This window comes from Triticum urartu, chromosome 5A (assembly GCF_056163025.1).
Source record: "Triticum urartu cultivar PI428250 chromosome 5A, HENAU_Tu73, whole genome shotgun sequence".
NCBI lineage: Eukaryota > Viridiplantae > Streptophyta > Magnoliopsida > Poales > Poaceae > Triticum > Triticum urartu.
This window is the reverse complement of record NC_141877.1, coordinates 53,312,261-53,327,152: the sequence shown is the minus strand read 5'-3', so window position 1 is coordinate 53,327,152 and position 14,892 is coordinate 53,312,261. Positions and strand designations below refer to the sequence as shown.

The 14,892-nt window shown below is 42.7% G+C and overlaps 1 protein-coding gene across 3 annotated transcripts; it reads right to left on the bottom strand.

The window, feature by feature from the left end:
• Nucleotides 1–5,326: 5,326 nt before the first annotated feature.
• LOC125507808 (GDP-L-galactose phosphorylase 1) lies at nucleotides 5,327–9,857 on the bottom strand. 3 transcript variants are annotated; one of them, XM_048672316.2, is made up of 8 exons: nucleotides 9,754–9,857; nucleotides 8,514–8,955; nucleotides 7,925–8,037; nucleotides 7,785–7,844; nucleotides 6,908–7,132; nucleotides 6,603–6,785; nucleotides 5,811–6,062; nucleotides 5,327–5,719 (listed from the first exon to the last, which is right to left on the bottom strand). In XM_048672316.2, the coding sequence occupies exons 2-8, from the start codon at nucleotides 8,584–8,586 to the stop codon at nucleotides 5,522–5,524; spliced, it is 1,104 nt and encodes a 367-aa protein (XP_048528273.1). In that variant the 5' UTR covers nucleotides 8,587–8,955; nucleotides 9,754–9,857; the 3' UTR covers nucleotides 5,327–5,521. The 3 variants fall into 3 exon arrangements, with proteins under 3 accessions (XP_048528273.1, XP_048528272.1, XP_048528274.1); XM_048672315.2 differs by having other exon boundaries at nucleotides 9,681–9,801; XM_048672317.2 differs by lacking the exon at nucleotides 9,754–9,857 and adding an exon at nucleotides 9,393–9,410.
• Nucleotides 9,858–14,892: the final 5,035 nt, after the last annotated feature.

The following is a 14,892-nucleotide window of genomic DNA, read 5'->3' as shown; positions in this document are numbered from 1 at the left end:
CTACGTTCCCCAACAGGCCCATGCCAAGCATGAGGATGGCCTGCGCTTTGTTGACGAGGTCCTCCTTCTCGTCGGCCACGGCCTTGCGCCGCGCGGCCTCCAGCTCATCGCGCTGGGCGGCGAATTTGGCCGCGGCGGCATTGACCTTGACGACCGCTCTCTGTTCCCTTCTCTTCGTCGATTCCGCGTCCAACTTGGCGATCTCCTCCGGCGTGCACTTCGACCGCGGCTTCCTTGGCGTCTTCTTCTTCACCTTTGCGGGCGGGTCGACGGCCAGGCCACTGGAACTCGGCGGGGCGTCGGCCATGGACGGAGGAGAGAGGGGGCGGCGGGAGGGACGTGGGAGGGTTTGGGGAAAATGACGCCAAATGGGCGTGGGGCGGTTTCGTTTCTCCCACCGACAGGCGGGCTAGGGAAGGACAAGCGCGTGCGTCCCGCCCGTCCGCACGCTGTCCCTTTCACCCCAAAACCGGCGCAAATTTGGGTTGGGGATAGGTCGAAAGCGGACACAAAGCGGACAAAAATTCGTTTGCGCCCGCGCGCTAGGCCGTCTCGTTTGTCCCTTTTACCCCAAACGAACGGGGGCGAACAGGATAGGGCCGCGCGGTGGAGTTGGCCTAACACTGCCATGGCGAGGGCGACTGAAGGGCAATGTGACATGACATCCTTCAACTCCATCATGACATGGTGTGATGCTTGAGGATGTGAAGCAACATGTAACAAGTTGCAGAAGTTGTAACTGTAACAAGTTCCCTTCATTTATACAATTTTGTCAAGTGCTCATCTCCTAATTAGATCTGCAAACTGAGGATAAAAGAATAATAATTATAGGACTTCACATTTAACAGTTCTGAGCATAGAGATGGGGTACCCGAATCAGGGGCCTGAAGGACCTAACATTTAACAGGTCTGAACATACGTAGAGACTAAATTATTTTTGCAACAAAATTATCAGATCCAGTGACTGAACAGTGTTGTCTTCTAGTTCGAACGCACCAATTAGGCAGTTTGTTTATCCTTAGAAAGTTAGAAGACAAGGAAATTATTCATCTGCTATATCGTAGGCTCCTCATGAAGTGATGCAACGTCTGGCGGAAATGTTGCAGAAGATGACCTTTTAAGCCCAGAGATCATTCACATCGGTAACAATACCATGTATTGATTACTAAGAGATTGATTCATGAATTTCCAATGCCCGATACGCTAGGTGTTCTTTTTCTATCGCTATATATAAGATCCAAAGGCACTATTTTGAGTGGTACAAATATCATGACATACCTCACATAAAAACTCGGAGGTAAACCGCTTCAGTCGAGTCTCGAACTCTCGATGGTTCGACGCTGCTCGGCTGTTCTGCACAATATGCGCACCGAACCCGGTCGCGACCCTCTCGTCCCGCAGCCCCCGCACCCTTCCCCAGTGCTGCTCATGTATGCACGCGCCGCCTCTCTCGCATCTTCTCCCATGCTCCCGTGGGACGAATCGATGACCGCTGGTCTGCTGCAGACCGCCGCCAGCGGCCGCTCTCCTCCACTCCAGCCCCAACCGCTATCTGCTCCGCGCTGGCGCCGGCCACCCCAGCCTTCGTGTTGCTGCCTTTGGGCGTTGGCCGTGCCAACCAGTTGCCAACACTACGCCCAGGACTGGCAGCACCTACACAGCCGAGAATCACCCACACCTGGCCACTAATCTTGGGTAATTTATTGAACTGACACAAGAATAGAACTTGCATGCTGTATAAGTTGATTTCTAAATTGATGCATTTGAAATTGAATTTATTCTGAATTGAAAAATAATTGTGTGTATGTATGGATTAAACTCAAATCGATGCATTCGTCTTACAGAAAAATAAGACGAGGATGGTGTCTACACATGTGGGAGGCACGGATGAAGCAAGCTATTGATTTGGTATTCTTTTGTATCCATTATTATTATTTATATCTTTTGTCATGTTTCATCTAGTTTGTTCAATAGTTTCAGTTCTACATATATTATGCAACCAGTAGATTTTCTTCATGCTTTCTTGTGAGGAAAGCTATGGTGTATTTGGGGGATAGTTCTTAAGTTATGTAAATTTAAAAAAAAATAGGGCTTCATTTTATGATTCGTCCCGGGGCCTCAAATTCCTGGAGACGGCCCTGCCTACATGCATGCGGATTTTATTGAGCCATGCGTTTTGAATCATATAACACATCTACTCCCTCCGTCCCATAATATAAGAACGTTTTTGGCACTACGCTATAGTCAAAAACGTTCTTATATTATGGGACAGAGGTAGTAATATTTAGTTTCTATCAAGTTTTCAAACTGCAATATTATTTTTCATTTGACAATATCCTTTGCAAGATTATGTTTTTGTTTCAGTTTTAAAACTGTAATATCGAAAAAAAACATCGAGTTATGTGTCTTCTATAAAATTGAGAACCTCATCCTATGACAATTAAAATAGTGGATTTCATTATTATTAGAATTTTAAATAAAGAGAGAATTCCAATATTCTAATTGCTGGAAAACTCATGGAATAAATTCCATGATATTAAGTCTTCTTTTTTTATTTTAGTTAAAACCGAGAACTTCGTGATAATAATTCTAGACAAATTAATTATAGTAATTCCAAAACTTTTCCTTCTCTAAAAACTATGTTATTAGTCACCTTGTCTGGTTTATCAGTGCAACGTAGTCGCATTTAATCGTTCATCTTCATGGCCTAGCAAAGATGAATTAACGATAATTACATCGCATGCAACTGTTTTGTTTTTATTTATTGAGTCGTATCATACCTCTGAGCTCCAGCACAGCACATTGATTACGTAGTACACTAATAACTACTCTGACATACCTGTGCAGACAAAGGATATCACATGAACCTTTCTTGCATGCAAACGCGTGACATTAACTGAGAATATTGACTTTTGCTGCCCAATTTAGTATGCTACCCCACCACGCTGCACAAATATACCATTAAGGGCATCTCCAACAGGTTGTATGTTAGTCTTGTTGGTAAAATGTCCATGTCATCAACCAACAAGCTATTATACAACTACTCCAATGGGTTGTATGTAAGCTATCCAATAGATGATGAGACAATAAATGTGATTGCTCTCTATTTCACCTTGAAGCTTGTGCAAAGGTTGTTGGTATTACTACATACAACTTTGCTCTCTCTCCACATTTAATACATGCCACATCATCACTATGTCCTAGGTGGTAAATTTACCAACACCTATCTCACAACTGTTGAAGATGCCCTAAGTGTCAACTATATTAAATGTCAAATGACATGTACGCACTGCTAACCTATACAACTTCGCAATGTATTCACGTGTAAAAAATCAGTTCAGCTAAAGTGACGCGAATCCCCAGGGGGCAGACGACAGGCCGTGATTTTGGAGGTCGTAGTTGTCGTGTGCTCTTAATCCACCTCCCTACCTAGGGTGTCTTTTATCACCCCCTGGGGTCTTTTTTTCAGTGTAATAACGTATCGTTGCATCATCCAGATAAAAATGGCAATTTCTGTTTTTCGGGTTCCGCCTAAGCAACAAAGGCACCATTTCACGCGCGCGCACACACACATACCAACCAACTAACAACATATAGTGTCTTTTTCAATGTATACAACACATCATTGCATCATCCAGATATATACAACTTTTTCTGTTTGGTTTATTGTAAGGTTAAATCATCCATCTCCATAAGAAGGGATCAATGGCGCACTACTAAGCTAACCTATTTGGAATTCCATCCTTCTTTGCTTGGGTGTTTATTCCTGGAGACATGGAGGTCCACAAGGTCAAGGTGGCAAGCTTGTGCTTACTTTTGCTCATGGCACTCCTCTTGCTTCCTGGCAAGCCTTGCCTGGAATAATTATCTGAATAATATAATAGTTTCTCAGTGTTTTGTTTTCTGATGTTGTTATGCAAAATCTTACCCATATTTTACTGCAGGATCTGAAGGCCAGTGCAGGCAATTAAGCCAGACATACCCTACTCCGCAATGCAAGGGTGATCAATGCACAGAGCCAGTGGCGAATCTACTAGGGGGGCTTTAACAGGCTTAAGCCCCCCCCCCCCCCCCCCTCCAGCTTTGCAAAATTAGTTTTTACTACTAGTTTAAAGGCCCAATCCAGCTATTTGTGAGCCCAACACAACATATATTCGCATGAAATAGGCATCCAGCCCACCCTACATTTTCTCTGTAGATTCGCCACTGCACAGAGCACTGCGAACATGAGGGCTTCGGGTACGGGAAGTGTGACACGGACCATCAATATCCTGAACTTATTTTCTGCTTCTGCTTCAATCCATGCTGATTCTGCTTCAAGGTGCTTCAGGATGTGAAGCAGCGTGCAATAAGATCTTAAGGCGAGCCGTCCGTAACATCCAAATATTCCAAAGTTTGGAATCTTAAATAGATTAGTCAATCAATAAATATAATTGATTTCCCTTGTTTGTGGTTGTATTTTTGAAGGTATTAAAACTTATTATGGGCTTGTTTAAGTTTGTCTGTAACTTTATTTGAAATATCCTTCAAGAATGAACTAACATCATTATCAAAAATATAAATATTGGTCGGAAGTTATTTCATAAAAATCCAAGTTATTTAAGTTGAATTGTGTTTGGATTCAATTGGACTTTTAATAAAGCCATTAAAGAAAGGAAGCCAATAGTCAGGATAGCAATTGCGAACGGCGCGGCTGGCAGTTTCTTCAGTGGGGGTCGGCATTTTTAAAAACTGCCATGGCAATTCGTTTAAATCTGGGGATTTTTTGTCCAAAACTGCCACACACGAGAAACTAGCTTACTGTCCAAACTGCCACAAAATGAAAACCGGCTGCAACCATACATAGGATCGAGATGAAAACCGGCAGCAACCATACACAATTTTCTGTTTTTTCTTTTCCATCATCAGCGGCTGCCTAGCCTCTGCAACAAGCCCTGTTGAATCTGATGCTGCCTCAGGATGTTGCGACCGATGCAATGAGTAATAAGATCCATCTTATCATCGATGCACAACTTATAACTGCAACAGATTTCCTTCTCTACATACAATCTTTGAACTCCCAGTAACAACTGCAAGCTATATAAATTTATAACACAACCAAGTAAAAACTGTTTCTGCAACAAAGCTATCAGATCAAGGGCATGTGCCTTCTGAAGCAAACAACCTGAAACAAACCAAGTCATCTGCTATATCACAGGTTCAGTTCAGTTCAGTTCTGAAGTAATTCGATGTCTCACAGAAATGCTGCAAAGTTGTTTCTGTAAACTGCAAATGTAGTAGCTGAAATATCATTGCACAATCCTTGCAATATTCAGAGATTGATTCATGAGCAGAACAGCAAGCTTTATTCATCAACCCGGATGTCTTCAGACATATGTTTCATAGTATTTAGGCATAACACGCCAAACACGGGGAATGGAAGAGCATGATACACGATATGTTTATAGTTGCAGTAACATTCTGGGTGATTTTACATAATGAACCGCTACACAAACTGTTGATGGTTGCATATGCCGCAGGCTTAGGTAACGAGGTCATCAGCTATAGCGCAGCAGAGTTTCTTCAGGTCTTCAAATTCACCATCTTGGAACGAGAACGAAGCCATCCTATTGGAAATTCCGGTCTCAGAAGCTCGGTCAAAATCAACTTTGGTGTGATAAACAAAGTAGCCGCAGCACTCCCAGGCAGAAAGATAGCAGCCAGTGACCAGATTTTTCACCTAAAATCAAACACCAAAGATTAACCCCTATCAATTCCTTGGTGATAAAACATTTTTTTAGATATGGAACACAATGTATAGCAAGTTTCACCTGGGGGAATAAGAAAACATTTCTGCCATTGTTGGACATCATTAGGCTGTGCACAGTATTTTTCTCATGCAAAGCTAAACATGCTTCACTGACTACATCGACAAGTGCATTTACATTGGTGCTGGTGAACACAAGTGCTTTTAGAGGGTAATCAACTATTTCAGACACACAAATGCCTGATCTGGTTGCCCCATCATATAATGCAACAGTTGAGGCAGACTCCACTGGTAAAGGATTAGCAAAGTAACAGGCCTGTAATATTTAGCAAAAATAACACCATGAGATTCTCCTTAAGCATCCACTGCAAACTGGTAATTCTAGTATCTTAGCAATATCTTATTATGGAAAAAATTCTACTCACTTATTTTGATTCATTAATAATAAAACAATAAAACATGGATCAATCTTCCCTTTAAAATCTTACTCATCATGGCATATTAAAGTAAAAGGTTAGAAGCAATTAAAGTACGAAGTATGCTGTAAGCCGGTGACAATGCATTACAGCACAAAGTGCATGCCTATAGTCGAATGCTTAGTGAAGATCAGACCACCAGACAACTCAATGATTACTCCCATTATATTGGTTAGACAGGTCTGTACAGCAGATGGCAGGTGAATAATAATGTACTCCCTCCATCCCAAATTACTTTGTCACAAAAATGGATAGAAATGGATGTATGCAGAACTAAAAATAGGTCTCGATACATTCATTTATACGACAAGTAATTCAGGACAGGGGGAGTACTTGGAGTAAGTTCAAAACATTAAGCACTAGAACTAAGACGGTATTACCTGAAAAAACATGTGCTTTGGCACAATAGATGTACCATCATCAAAGAAAACCCGGAACGCTGTACTGTTTACTTCAGAGGCAATCTTTGTAATCAGCCCAAACATCCTTTTATCCCAAAAGGAAGATAGCTGATTAGTTGAATTTGGGACCAAGAAAATGTGACCATATTCAACAGGATATGCCTTCAGGAAAAGATGTCCATCAGAAATGGAAAAACATGATGCAGATGGCAACTAGCACTTGTATCTATATTCACATTCACAGAGGGTTGGGGAGGGGTTAGGGGTCATTTGAAGGTGCGTACATTCGCAATCAGCAGTACCCCATTGTTTGGGGGTGTAGTTGAAGGAACAACCTCCGGTTCAGTATCTTCTCCTTCTGCAATGCACAAAAGTAATTCCTCATAGCTTTTAGCAGAATTTGGCTTCAAGCATCCAAAAGGATGGCCGAACTTGTCATGTTTCTTGAGGGGAAATGTATTCCATTTATCATTCATCTGAATAACAAAATCCCTTTGACCTTCAATGACCTGTACAACCATTCAAAACCAATTATTTCAGTCAAGCTCAGGGCATATCATTAACAGGATTGATGGCTTAATAAGCTTTTTAAAAGGGAATATAAGTTTGACAGATTGTCAACGGTATGTCTGGCAGAAAAAAACTGTTGGTTGGTTGCTTACACATCTAGAATCGCAACATTTCTTGAAAGTTAAACTTCTGCCACCTAAGATGGAATAGTTATGTGCTTTAACATGTGGATAACTATAAGTGGCAGCCACTAGTATTTATCAAATCTTTCCCATTCCTTCCTCTCTTATTTCCCACTGCTATGTTTCCTAACATCCCCATCCGTACTATCCCCCCATAGCCATCACCATTGGCAGAGCAGGAAAGTCAGTCTGTTCTAATGAGGGAAGCAACAGTGGCAGAATGTGAACAGTTTGATAGGCGGTGTTGCAGGAATATTTGGTATTAGTATGCCACTCTGCAGTTTGATTGTGGAAACTGGGGAAGGGAATAGGTTAAGTATAAAATGTATAAGCCTATATTTTCACATCTCTGGCTTTGTGTTTTTAGATTGGGTATCGGAATCCAACGTGCACAAGCAAACATTTAAAGTTACTTTTATCTACGACACAAGAATTAGGGGGGGGGGGGGGGGGGGGGTCCAAGAAGCACCTTAAGTTCACAAGCAGTAACATCATATCCCATGTGGCCCTTCTGGGCAAAGTTCTCCCACTGTTACATAAAAAATCATCTATAAAAAATGGTGCCATGAGAACTCATAAAGTTTGTGTGAACTCTCAGGTAATACAAACCTGAGAAAGAATGAATGTATCAAGTAAACTTGGGCTGCCTTGACCAGCATATGCAAAGCTTTTGAGGGCATCGTGTTGTTCTATACCAAGACGGTAAAGATGTATCTTCACACCTGAATATCAAAGAGAAATGTATGAATATTACAATGCCACAATAATATATAACTGAACATGTGCTGTTATTTTAAAGGGTTAAAGGCGAGTACACAGCTAGGTTTGGTAAAAGGAAACTAAGAAAGTGCTTGCCTAAAATTATCTAGGGATACTGCAGTATTCCAAACTGCAATTGTAGCATCAAGCAGGCGCATATCATTAATTCAACTATAACATAGCTATCTAACTCGGCAGAGAGTTCAAATATGTGGAAAAACAAACGGATAAGCTTACATACACTAGCTCATCCTTTTTGGTTTTGTTTTTGGTGCCAGAAAATAGTAGAGGATAACGTTTTTGGTGCCAGAACAGTGTATAGGACAATTATGGTTTTAGACAGGCCAAAGAAGAAATTCATGATTATAGGATTAAAGAATATTATACAGTCATTTCTAAATGAGACAAACATTTGGAAGTTCAAAGCATTTTTGTTTACCTTCAGGTTGATCCAGAGGAGAGTTCTTGCTGTGAAAACAATATCCACCTTCTAGTTTGGTGGCTGACACCATACTTACAATTCTTATTATTATGGACTACTAACTGAACTAACTATAATGCTAAAGGCCTACTTCAGACTTGTGCAGCAGCACCACCACCAGCAAGGTAGGTGAGATCAGAAGGATGCCCCCCTGCAGATGGGAGGGCACCACGGCCACCGTGGAAAGAAGGCGATGCAAGCAGAAACTTAGGAAAGCGATGGACACATTGTCTTCCCCTTCTTAGTGTAACACGGGTTGCTTTCCTTAGAGCCGTGGCTGATCTTCTGAAGCCAGCCCTGCCGGACCAGCTATCCAATTTTGCAGGATCAACTTGGCTCTTCTTCTAGGAGCTCCCCACAAGTTCTCCGATCATAAAATGCAGTATTTTTGCAGGACAATCTGAACATGAGCAAAGTGTCAGCCGATCGAAACAGTAACCCAGGTCCTAAAAAGAAAATCATCTGAAATTGCAAGCATTCATACAAGCACACACTTCCTCCGTCCTGAATCAGTTGACGCTCAAACCGGATGTATCTAGCACTGAAATACGTCTAGATACATCCGTTTGAGCGTCCGTCAACCGATTCCGGACGGAGGGAGTAATATTCAATCAAACACCACACAGGATCTATGCCGGACCATACTCCGACTGGTGAGCAAGCTAGACAATGCATTTCTTCTCAAGTACAGGTTGTGAAATCACGGCATCATGCCGCCCGTGTCCCCATATCTTCACTGCCAACGAAAACATCCTAATTTCCTAACGGCGGCATGACATTCAGTTTTTTCCCCTCCGTGAGCAAATAATCGGGGGCCTTCAATACGAATCATCTTACCTAGAAACTGCGTCATAGTACCAGATTGCTCCACACCCTAGAGGCGTACACAAGATAAATGAATACCCCCCCCCCCCCCCCCCCCCCACACACACACACACCCACACACACCCCTCCGGTGCATTTGCTTGAACAGGACCAATTTCGAGAAACCTACACCCGAATCGGGCGGAAGAATGCGAGAATTTCGCCCGCCCACCCTCTATTCCGTCACAGATTATACCAATCTGCGCCGGCTGGACTCCATGAGGAACACACAAAATCGATGGAGAGAGAGAAAACACTCACAGATTCCGGTGAAAGCTAGCGGATTTCGATCTCGCGGACGCGAATAAATAAGAATGGTCGGATGGATGGGTACCTGGCTCGGGTGGGTGGGTGGGTGTCCGTCCGTCCGGCCAAGAAGTAGAAGAGGAAAGGGAGCGGGGGAGAGGGATGTTTGCGCTGGAGAGGAGAGGAGTTTGGAGCCGCCAGGAAGGAAGGTTCCAGGAAAATTGGCAATTGGCTTCTTTATTTGCACAAGTGGTATTTTTCCTTTCTTTATTTTTTTTACATCACAAGTGGTGTTTTCCATGGACAGCTATTGTTTGGATGGTTTTTGGTTAAATATACCCATGGATTTGAAAGATTCCACAAAATACAAGTGCAAGCATTTTTTGAGTAATTGTATTTGCTGATTTTATTGAATGCCACATGCCAAGTTTTTATGTTTTGGCAGGGTGTAAAACATATGGTTTTATGCGATTTTGTGCAGGTGGTTATGTGATGTGGGTCATTACTTTTCACGAAATGTATCATAAAACATAGGGATCTCTATAAATAGATATGTTTACATATGGTAATTGTTTTTGTACGCATGGCGTGGATAAGAAATGGAAAAGCCATGCAACTATTTGAACCCAACTTAGTATATTCCAGGGTGGGGAGAGAATTGACAATGAGAAGGAAAAATAAAGGGTACGTGTGAGGCCCTCGATCGACGTGTGTTTCCTTGGTCACGGTCCACTCAATCCCTTCTTGATCTCAAGGATGATGAGCTCCATGATGTGGTTTCTGGTGGCGGAGTAGGCCAAGAAGTTTGACTGTTTGAGGTGGCTGGCGATGCGGTGCTCCGAGAGCTTATATGCCCCATGCTTCAGGAGCACCTGGGCCATCGGATTGGAGATCCAACGGACCGTTTGCTATGTTAAAGACTTGAGAAAGTATACATTTCGTCCCTTAACTCTTGGCCAAGTCTAAATTTGGTTCCTTAACTTTAAAACCGGACAACTTGCATTCTCAACTATTGAAAACGGACAAGATTCGTCCCTGGTCTTGGTTTTGACCGGTTTTGGTGCTGACTCGCCCCGGTTTTGACCGATGCTGACTCAAATCCGTGTAGTTTTTTTTCAAATCAATGAACCTTTTTTTGAAATTCACGCACATTTTTTATATATATTTACTCTTCCAAATCCGTGTACTTTATTCAAAATCGTTTTTTTATATCTGTAAACCTTTCTCAAATTCATGTACCTTTTCCAGTTTGTGCAATTATTTCAAATTCGTGTAATTTTTTCAACTCCTTGTACTGTTTCAAATCCATGAACTTTTCAAAAATTCATGTACTTCTAAAATCCATGTACCTTTCCCAGGTTCGCGTATTTTTCAATATTCGTGTAATGTTTTCATGTTCGCCTACTTTTCTGAAACTCACGTATTTTTCTACAAAACCGCGTGCATTTTTCAAGTTCATATATATATTTTTAATTTCGCTTACTTTTATTCTAGTTCGTGTACTTTCTTGAAATTCACATATTTTCTACAAAACTGCATACATTTTTTAAGTTCGCATATTTTTTCCAAATTCGCATACTTTTATTCTAGTTCACGTACTTATTTAAATTCATATTTTTTTTCCAAAAGTACTATGCGGATTTGGATGAAAGTATGTGAATTTGAAAAAATTACGCGAACTTGATGAAAGTACGTCGATTTGGAAAAGGTATGCTTGGATTTGAAAAAACACATGAATTTAAGAAAAAAACATAAACTTGAAAAAAGTAGGTGGGTTTGGAAAAAATAAAGGGATTTGAATCAGTAGCAAAACCGGTCAAAATAGAGTCCAGGGACGAATCTTGTCCGATTTCGGTAGTTGGGGGGTGCAAGTTGCCTGATTTTAAAATTGAGGGACCAAATCTAGACTCCATCAAAAGTTAAGGGACAAAAAATATACTTTTCTCTAAGAGCAAGTACAATAGGGTAACATAAGCAGGCTATAAGGAATACTAATAATATATTTGTGCTTAGTTGGAGGAAAGAGAAAAAAAGCGGGCTCTTAGTTAGTAGCCAGCTACAACACGAGACCCAAGACACGTTGTGAGGATGTAAAGTGGGTCAACTATTGATAAACTAGTATATATTTAAAACTTACTATTATACATGCCGGCTAAGAGATTGGTTGTAGATGACATGGCAACTTCTTATAGCCGACCGTTGGCTGTATTATTAACCATGCTTTAATAGCGTGTTTGGTTCATAGGATTGGGAACTTCTAAAGGAAATAGGCATGAGAATTTTTTTTTTATGAGGAACACCAAGCATTCCATTAGCTAGTGGTCGCGGATAAATCGCCGGCCACAGCACCGATTACGTTAGAGGGGAAATTGGAGGTCCACACTTGGTGGTTCTCACCTAAACACCGTGCACCCAAACTGGCCAGCTTGTGAGCCCGGTTCATTACACATACGTGGACAAAACTCCACTCTGGTTTCTAAGAAACCCAACTGCAATAGATACTTAATCTCACGGGAAAGAACCCCCAGACTAGCTCTGTCAAGAGAAGTAGACACCACAGCCTGCTTGAGCGCGAGGCAATCAAGTGAAACAGCCTTCGTCAATGCTAACGCTTCCGCATCAATAGCCTCTGCAAGTCCTTCCAATTTCCCGGCTGCAGCAAACAAAACATCTCCCTCTGAATCTCTAGCTATACAACCCCATCCACCTTCCCCTGTTCTCTCACAATAAGCTGCACCGTTTTATTAACAGGGGACGGGATGGGAATTGAAAGAAAATTGTTTTAGTGAGTCAATCTTAACTCTAAATTATAACTTATGTTAACTTTCCATGTCTAGTCCATCATCAATTCCCATAAAACAAACAAAGGAATACAATTTCTTCGAATTATGTGCCAAACAGAGGATTGGGAATAAAACATCTCATCCCATGTCTAATCTATATCTATACCAATATAAAAAGACCCACATAGGCCGATCCAATTAATCTCGGCCATTAGATCATTTCAATCCAACGACCTATACTGCTTCAATCTCGAGAGCTCAACACGTCTAGCGTGTAATTAATTTCATGCCAAATATAGTGCTAATCACACAATAACACGCAAATAATATCCTACTTAATATCTGCATACACTTAATATATTTCCAAATTAATGTGCATTGCACGTACAATTGACTAGTCTCAATACAACTCTCTACTATAAACTCTCATTCCCCTTCCCAAATATTGCCAAACGCGTTGTAAAGACTTTGCAGTATGCATGGGGACTAGCCCAGAAACCTAAGTACAGAAGGCTGGGGAGAATCTGTTTGTGTTTCAGATGTGCAAGTAGCGTTTAGTCGACAAGAAGAAAGCGAGTTGTCGATGCCAAAATGATAGGGTACATACGATACGTGTGATACATGAACGCCTCTTGGACGTGAACATGTGTGGAGTACATTAGCTACGGTGAGAAGGAGCAGAATTAACTAAGTATGAGCCGGAATAGCCAGTCCCATCAGCCGGATTAGTTCGGTCCCTACAAATTATTCATCATGGGCACATATCGTGTGCTGTATTTGCAGGAAAATCATCATGGGCGCATTGCCCTCAACTCTATCATGCCAGATATGAATGGTGGTGGATCCAGTGAACAGGGCGCACGCCTCATTATCAACAGCAAGTGGCAACCCATGCCATGCCATGCCATGCCTTATCTTGTCTTCCTTGAATGATATATGTCTGCTCGCCATCTTGCCTGCTAGCATGGCACCACGCTGCCGATCCATCAAAATATGGCTTAATTCGGCCGCCTCGTCCAGAGGAAGTTGCGGCGTGCGTGTATGTGTGAGAGAGATACATTTTTCTCCAGGGCTTCCTTGAGCTCAAGGTTCTGCAACGTGAACAACATTGCGATGGTCGGCGCCGCAGAGGAACTCAAGGGCGACGTCGTAGCCATCCGAAAAGGAAGTGAACCCCGTACATCCCAGCAGCCTGAAATCGGAACCAACAACTACTGCAGGGGCTGGGATCGGATCTATCTTCATCGCCTCGAGCGCGACAGAGTCCCTCAGGATGTGAAGCGCCTGCTCCAGCTGACCCTTCCAGCCGTAAAACCCTGTGATTTCGACCAGCCTGAGGCGGAAGTGAGGCTCGGAGGGAAGGCTCCGTAGGTCTCCCTGATCGGTGGTGTACCTTGGATGCTCGCAGCGCAGCACCATCTGTAAAAGAAAAAGAAGAATGTGACTACTTTTTACGCAGCGTCACTAAGCTTAGTGATAATCCATAAAATACAACAGTTTTAAAACACAAGACAAGACAAGACTTTGTGAGGTGAAGAACTTTGCAAGCATCGTCAGTAAAGGCATCGGATTACTGCTATATAATAGCGCCCTGTTTATTCCACAAGTATAACTGGTGATAGGCCAAAAACAGTACGTACTCAATTTGCTAATGGTTGGTTCATGACTTCATCTACAAATGTACATTTTTAATACCTTTTCCCCTCTATTTTCATGGAACGAGCCAAACATTTTCCAAAATACTTCCTCCGTCCCACAATATAAGACGTTTCTTACAGTATGGAACAAAGGGATTACATTTCATGACTTGAAATGCAGACTTACATGAAATTCCAGCTTTTCCAGGAAAGGAGCAGCAATTAGAAGGCAGGCAAAATCGTGGACATCACTCTTGCTTCTCGGAGCACCAAAAAAAGCAAACTCCAGTCTCAGATGCTTCAGATAAGATAATATGTGGAGCTTTGCTGGCAATGAAGCCCTCTGAAACACACAAATACATAAATAAATATAAAACCGCCGCCTTTCGCCAGACTATGTGTAAGAGCATCTTCAGCCACGTCCCCAACAAGCCATCCCCATGTGTTTTTGTCGCGCCGGCGCCGAAAAAAAGCCCAGTCGCGTCCCCAGAAGCCCGTTTTTCGCCTGGGGGCGCCGGCACAAGCGAAAGGTCGCGTGGGTCCGCCCTGTCGACGAGTCGAGCGCCTCTTCCCGCCGTTTCATCCTGCTTTTCCCCCACTTCCCTCCCATTCTCTCCATTCCTCCCGCCCACCTCCGTCGCCATGCCACCGAAGAAGTACGTCGCCCCCCGCGCCGCGGCAACCGCGACCGCCCCCGTCGCCCAGCCAAAGCAGAGGAAGCCGAGGGCGTCGCCGTCCAAGCCACCGAGCATGACGAACACCGAGTGGAGGGTGGAAGTTCAGCGACGAGAGGCGGTCACCGCCGAC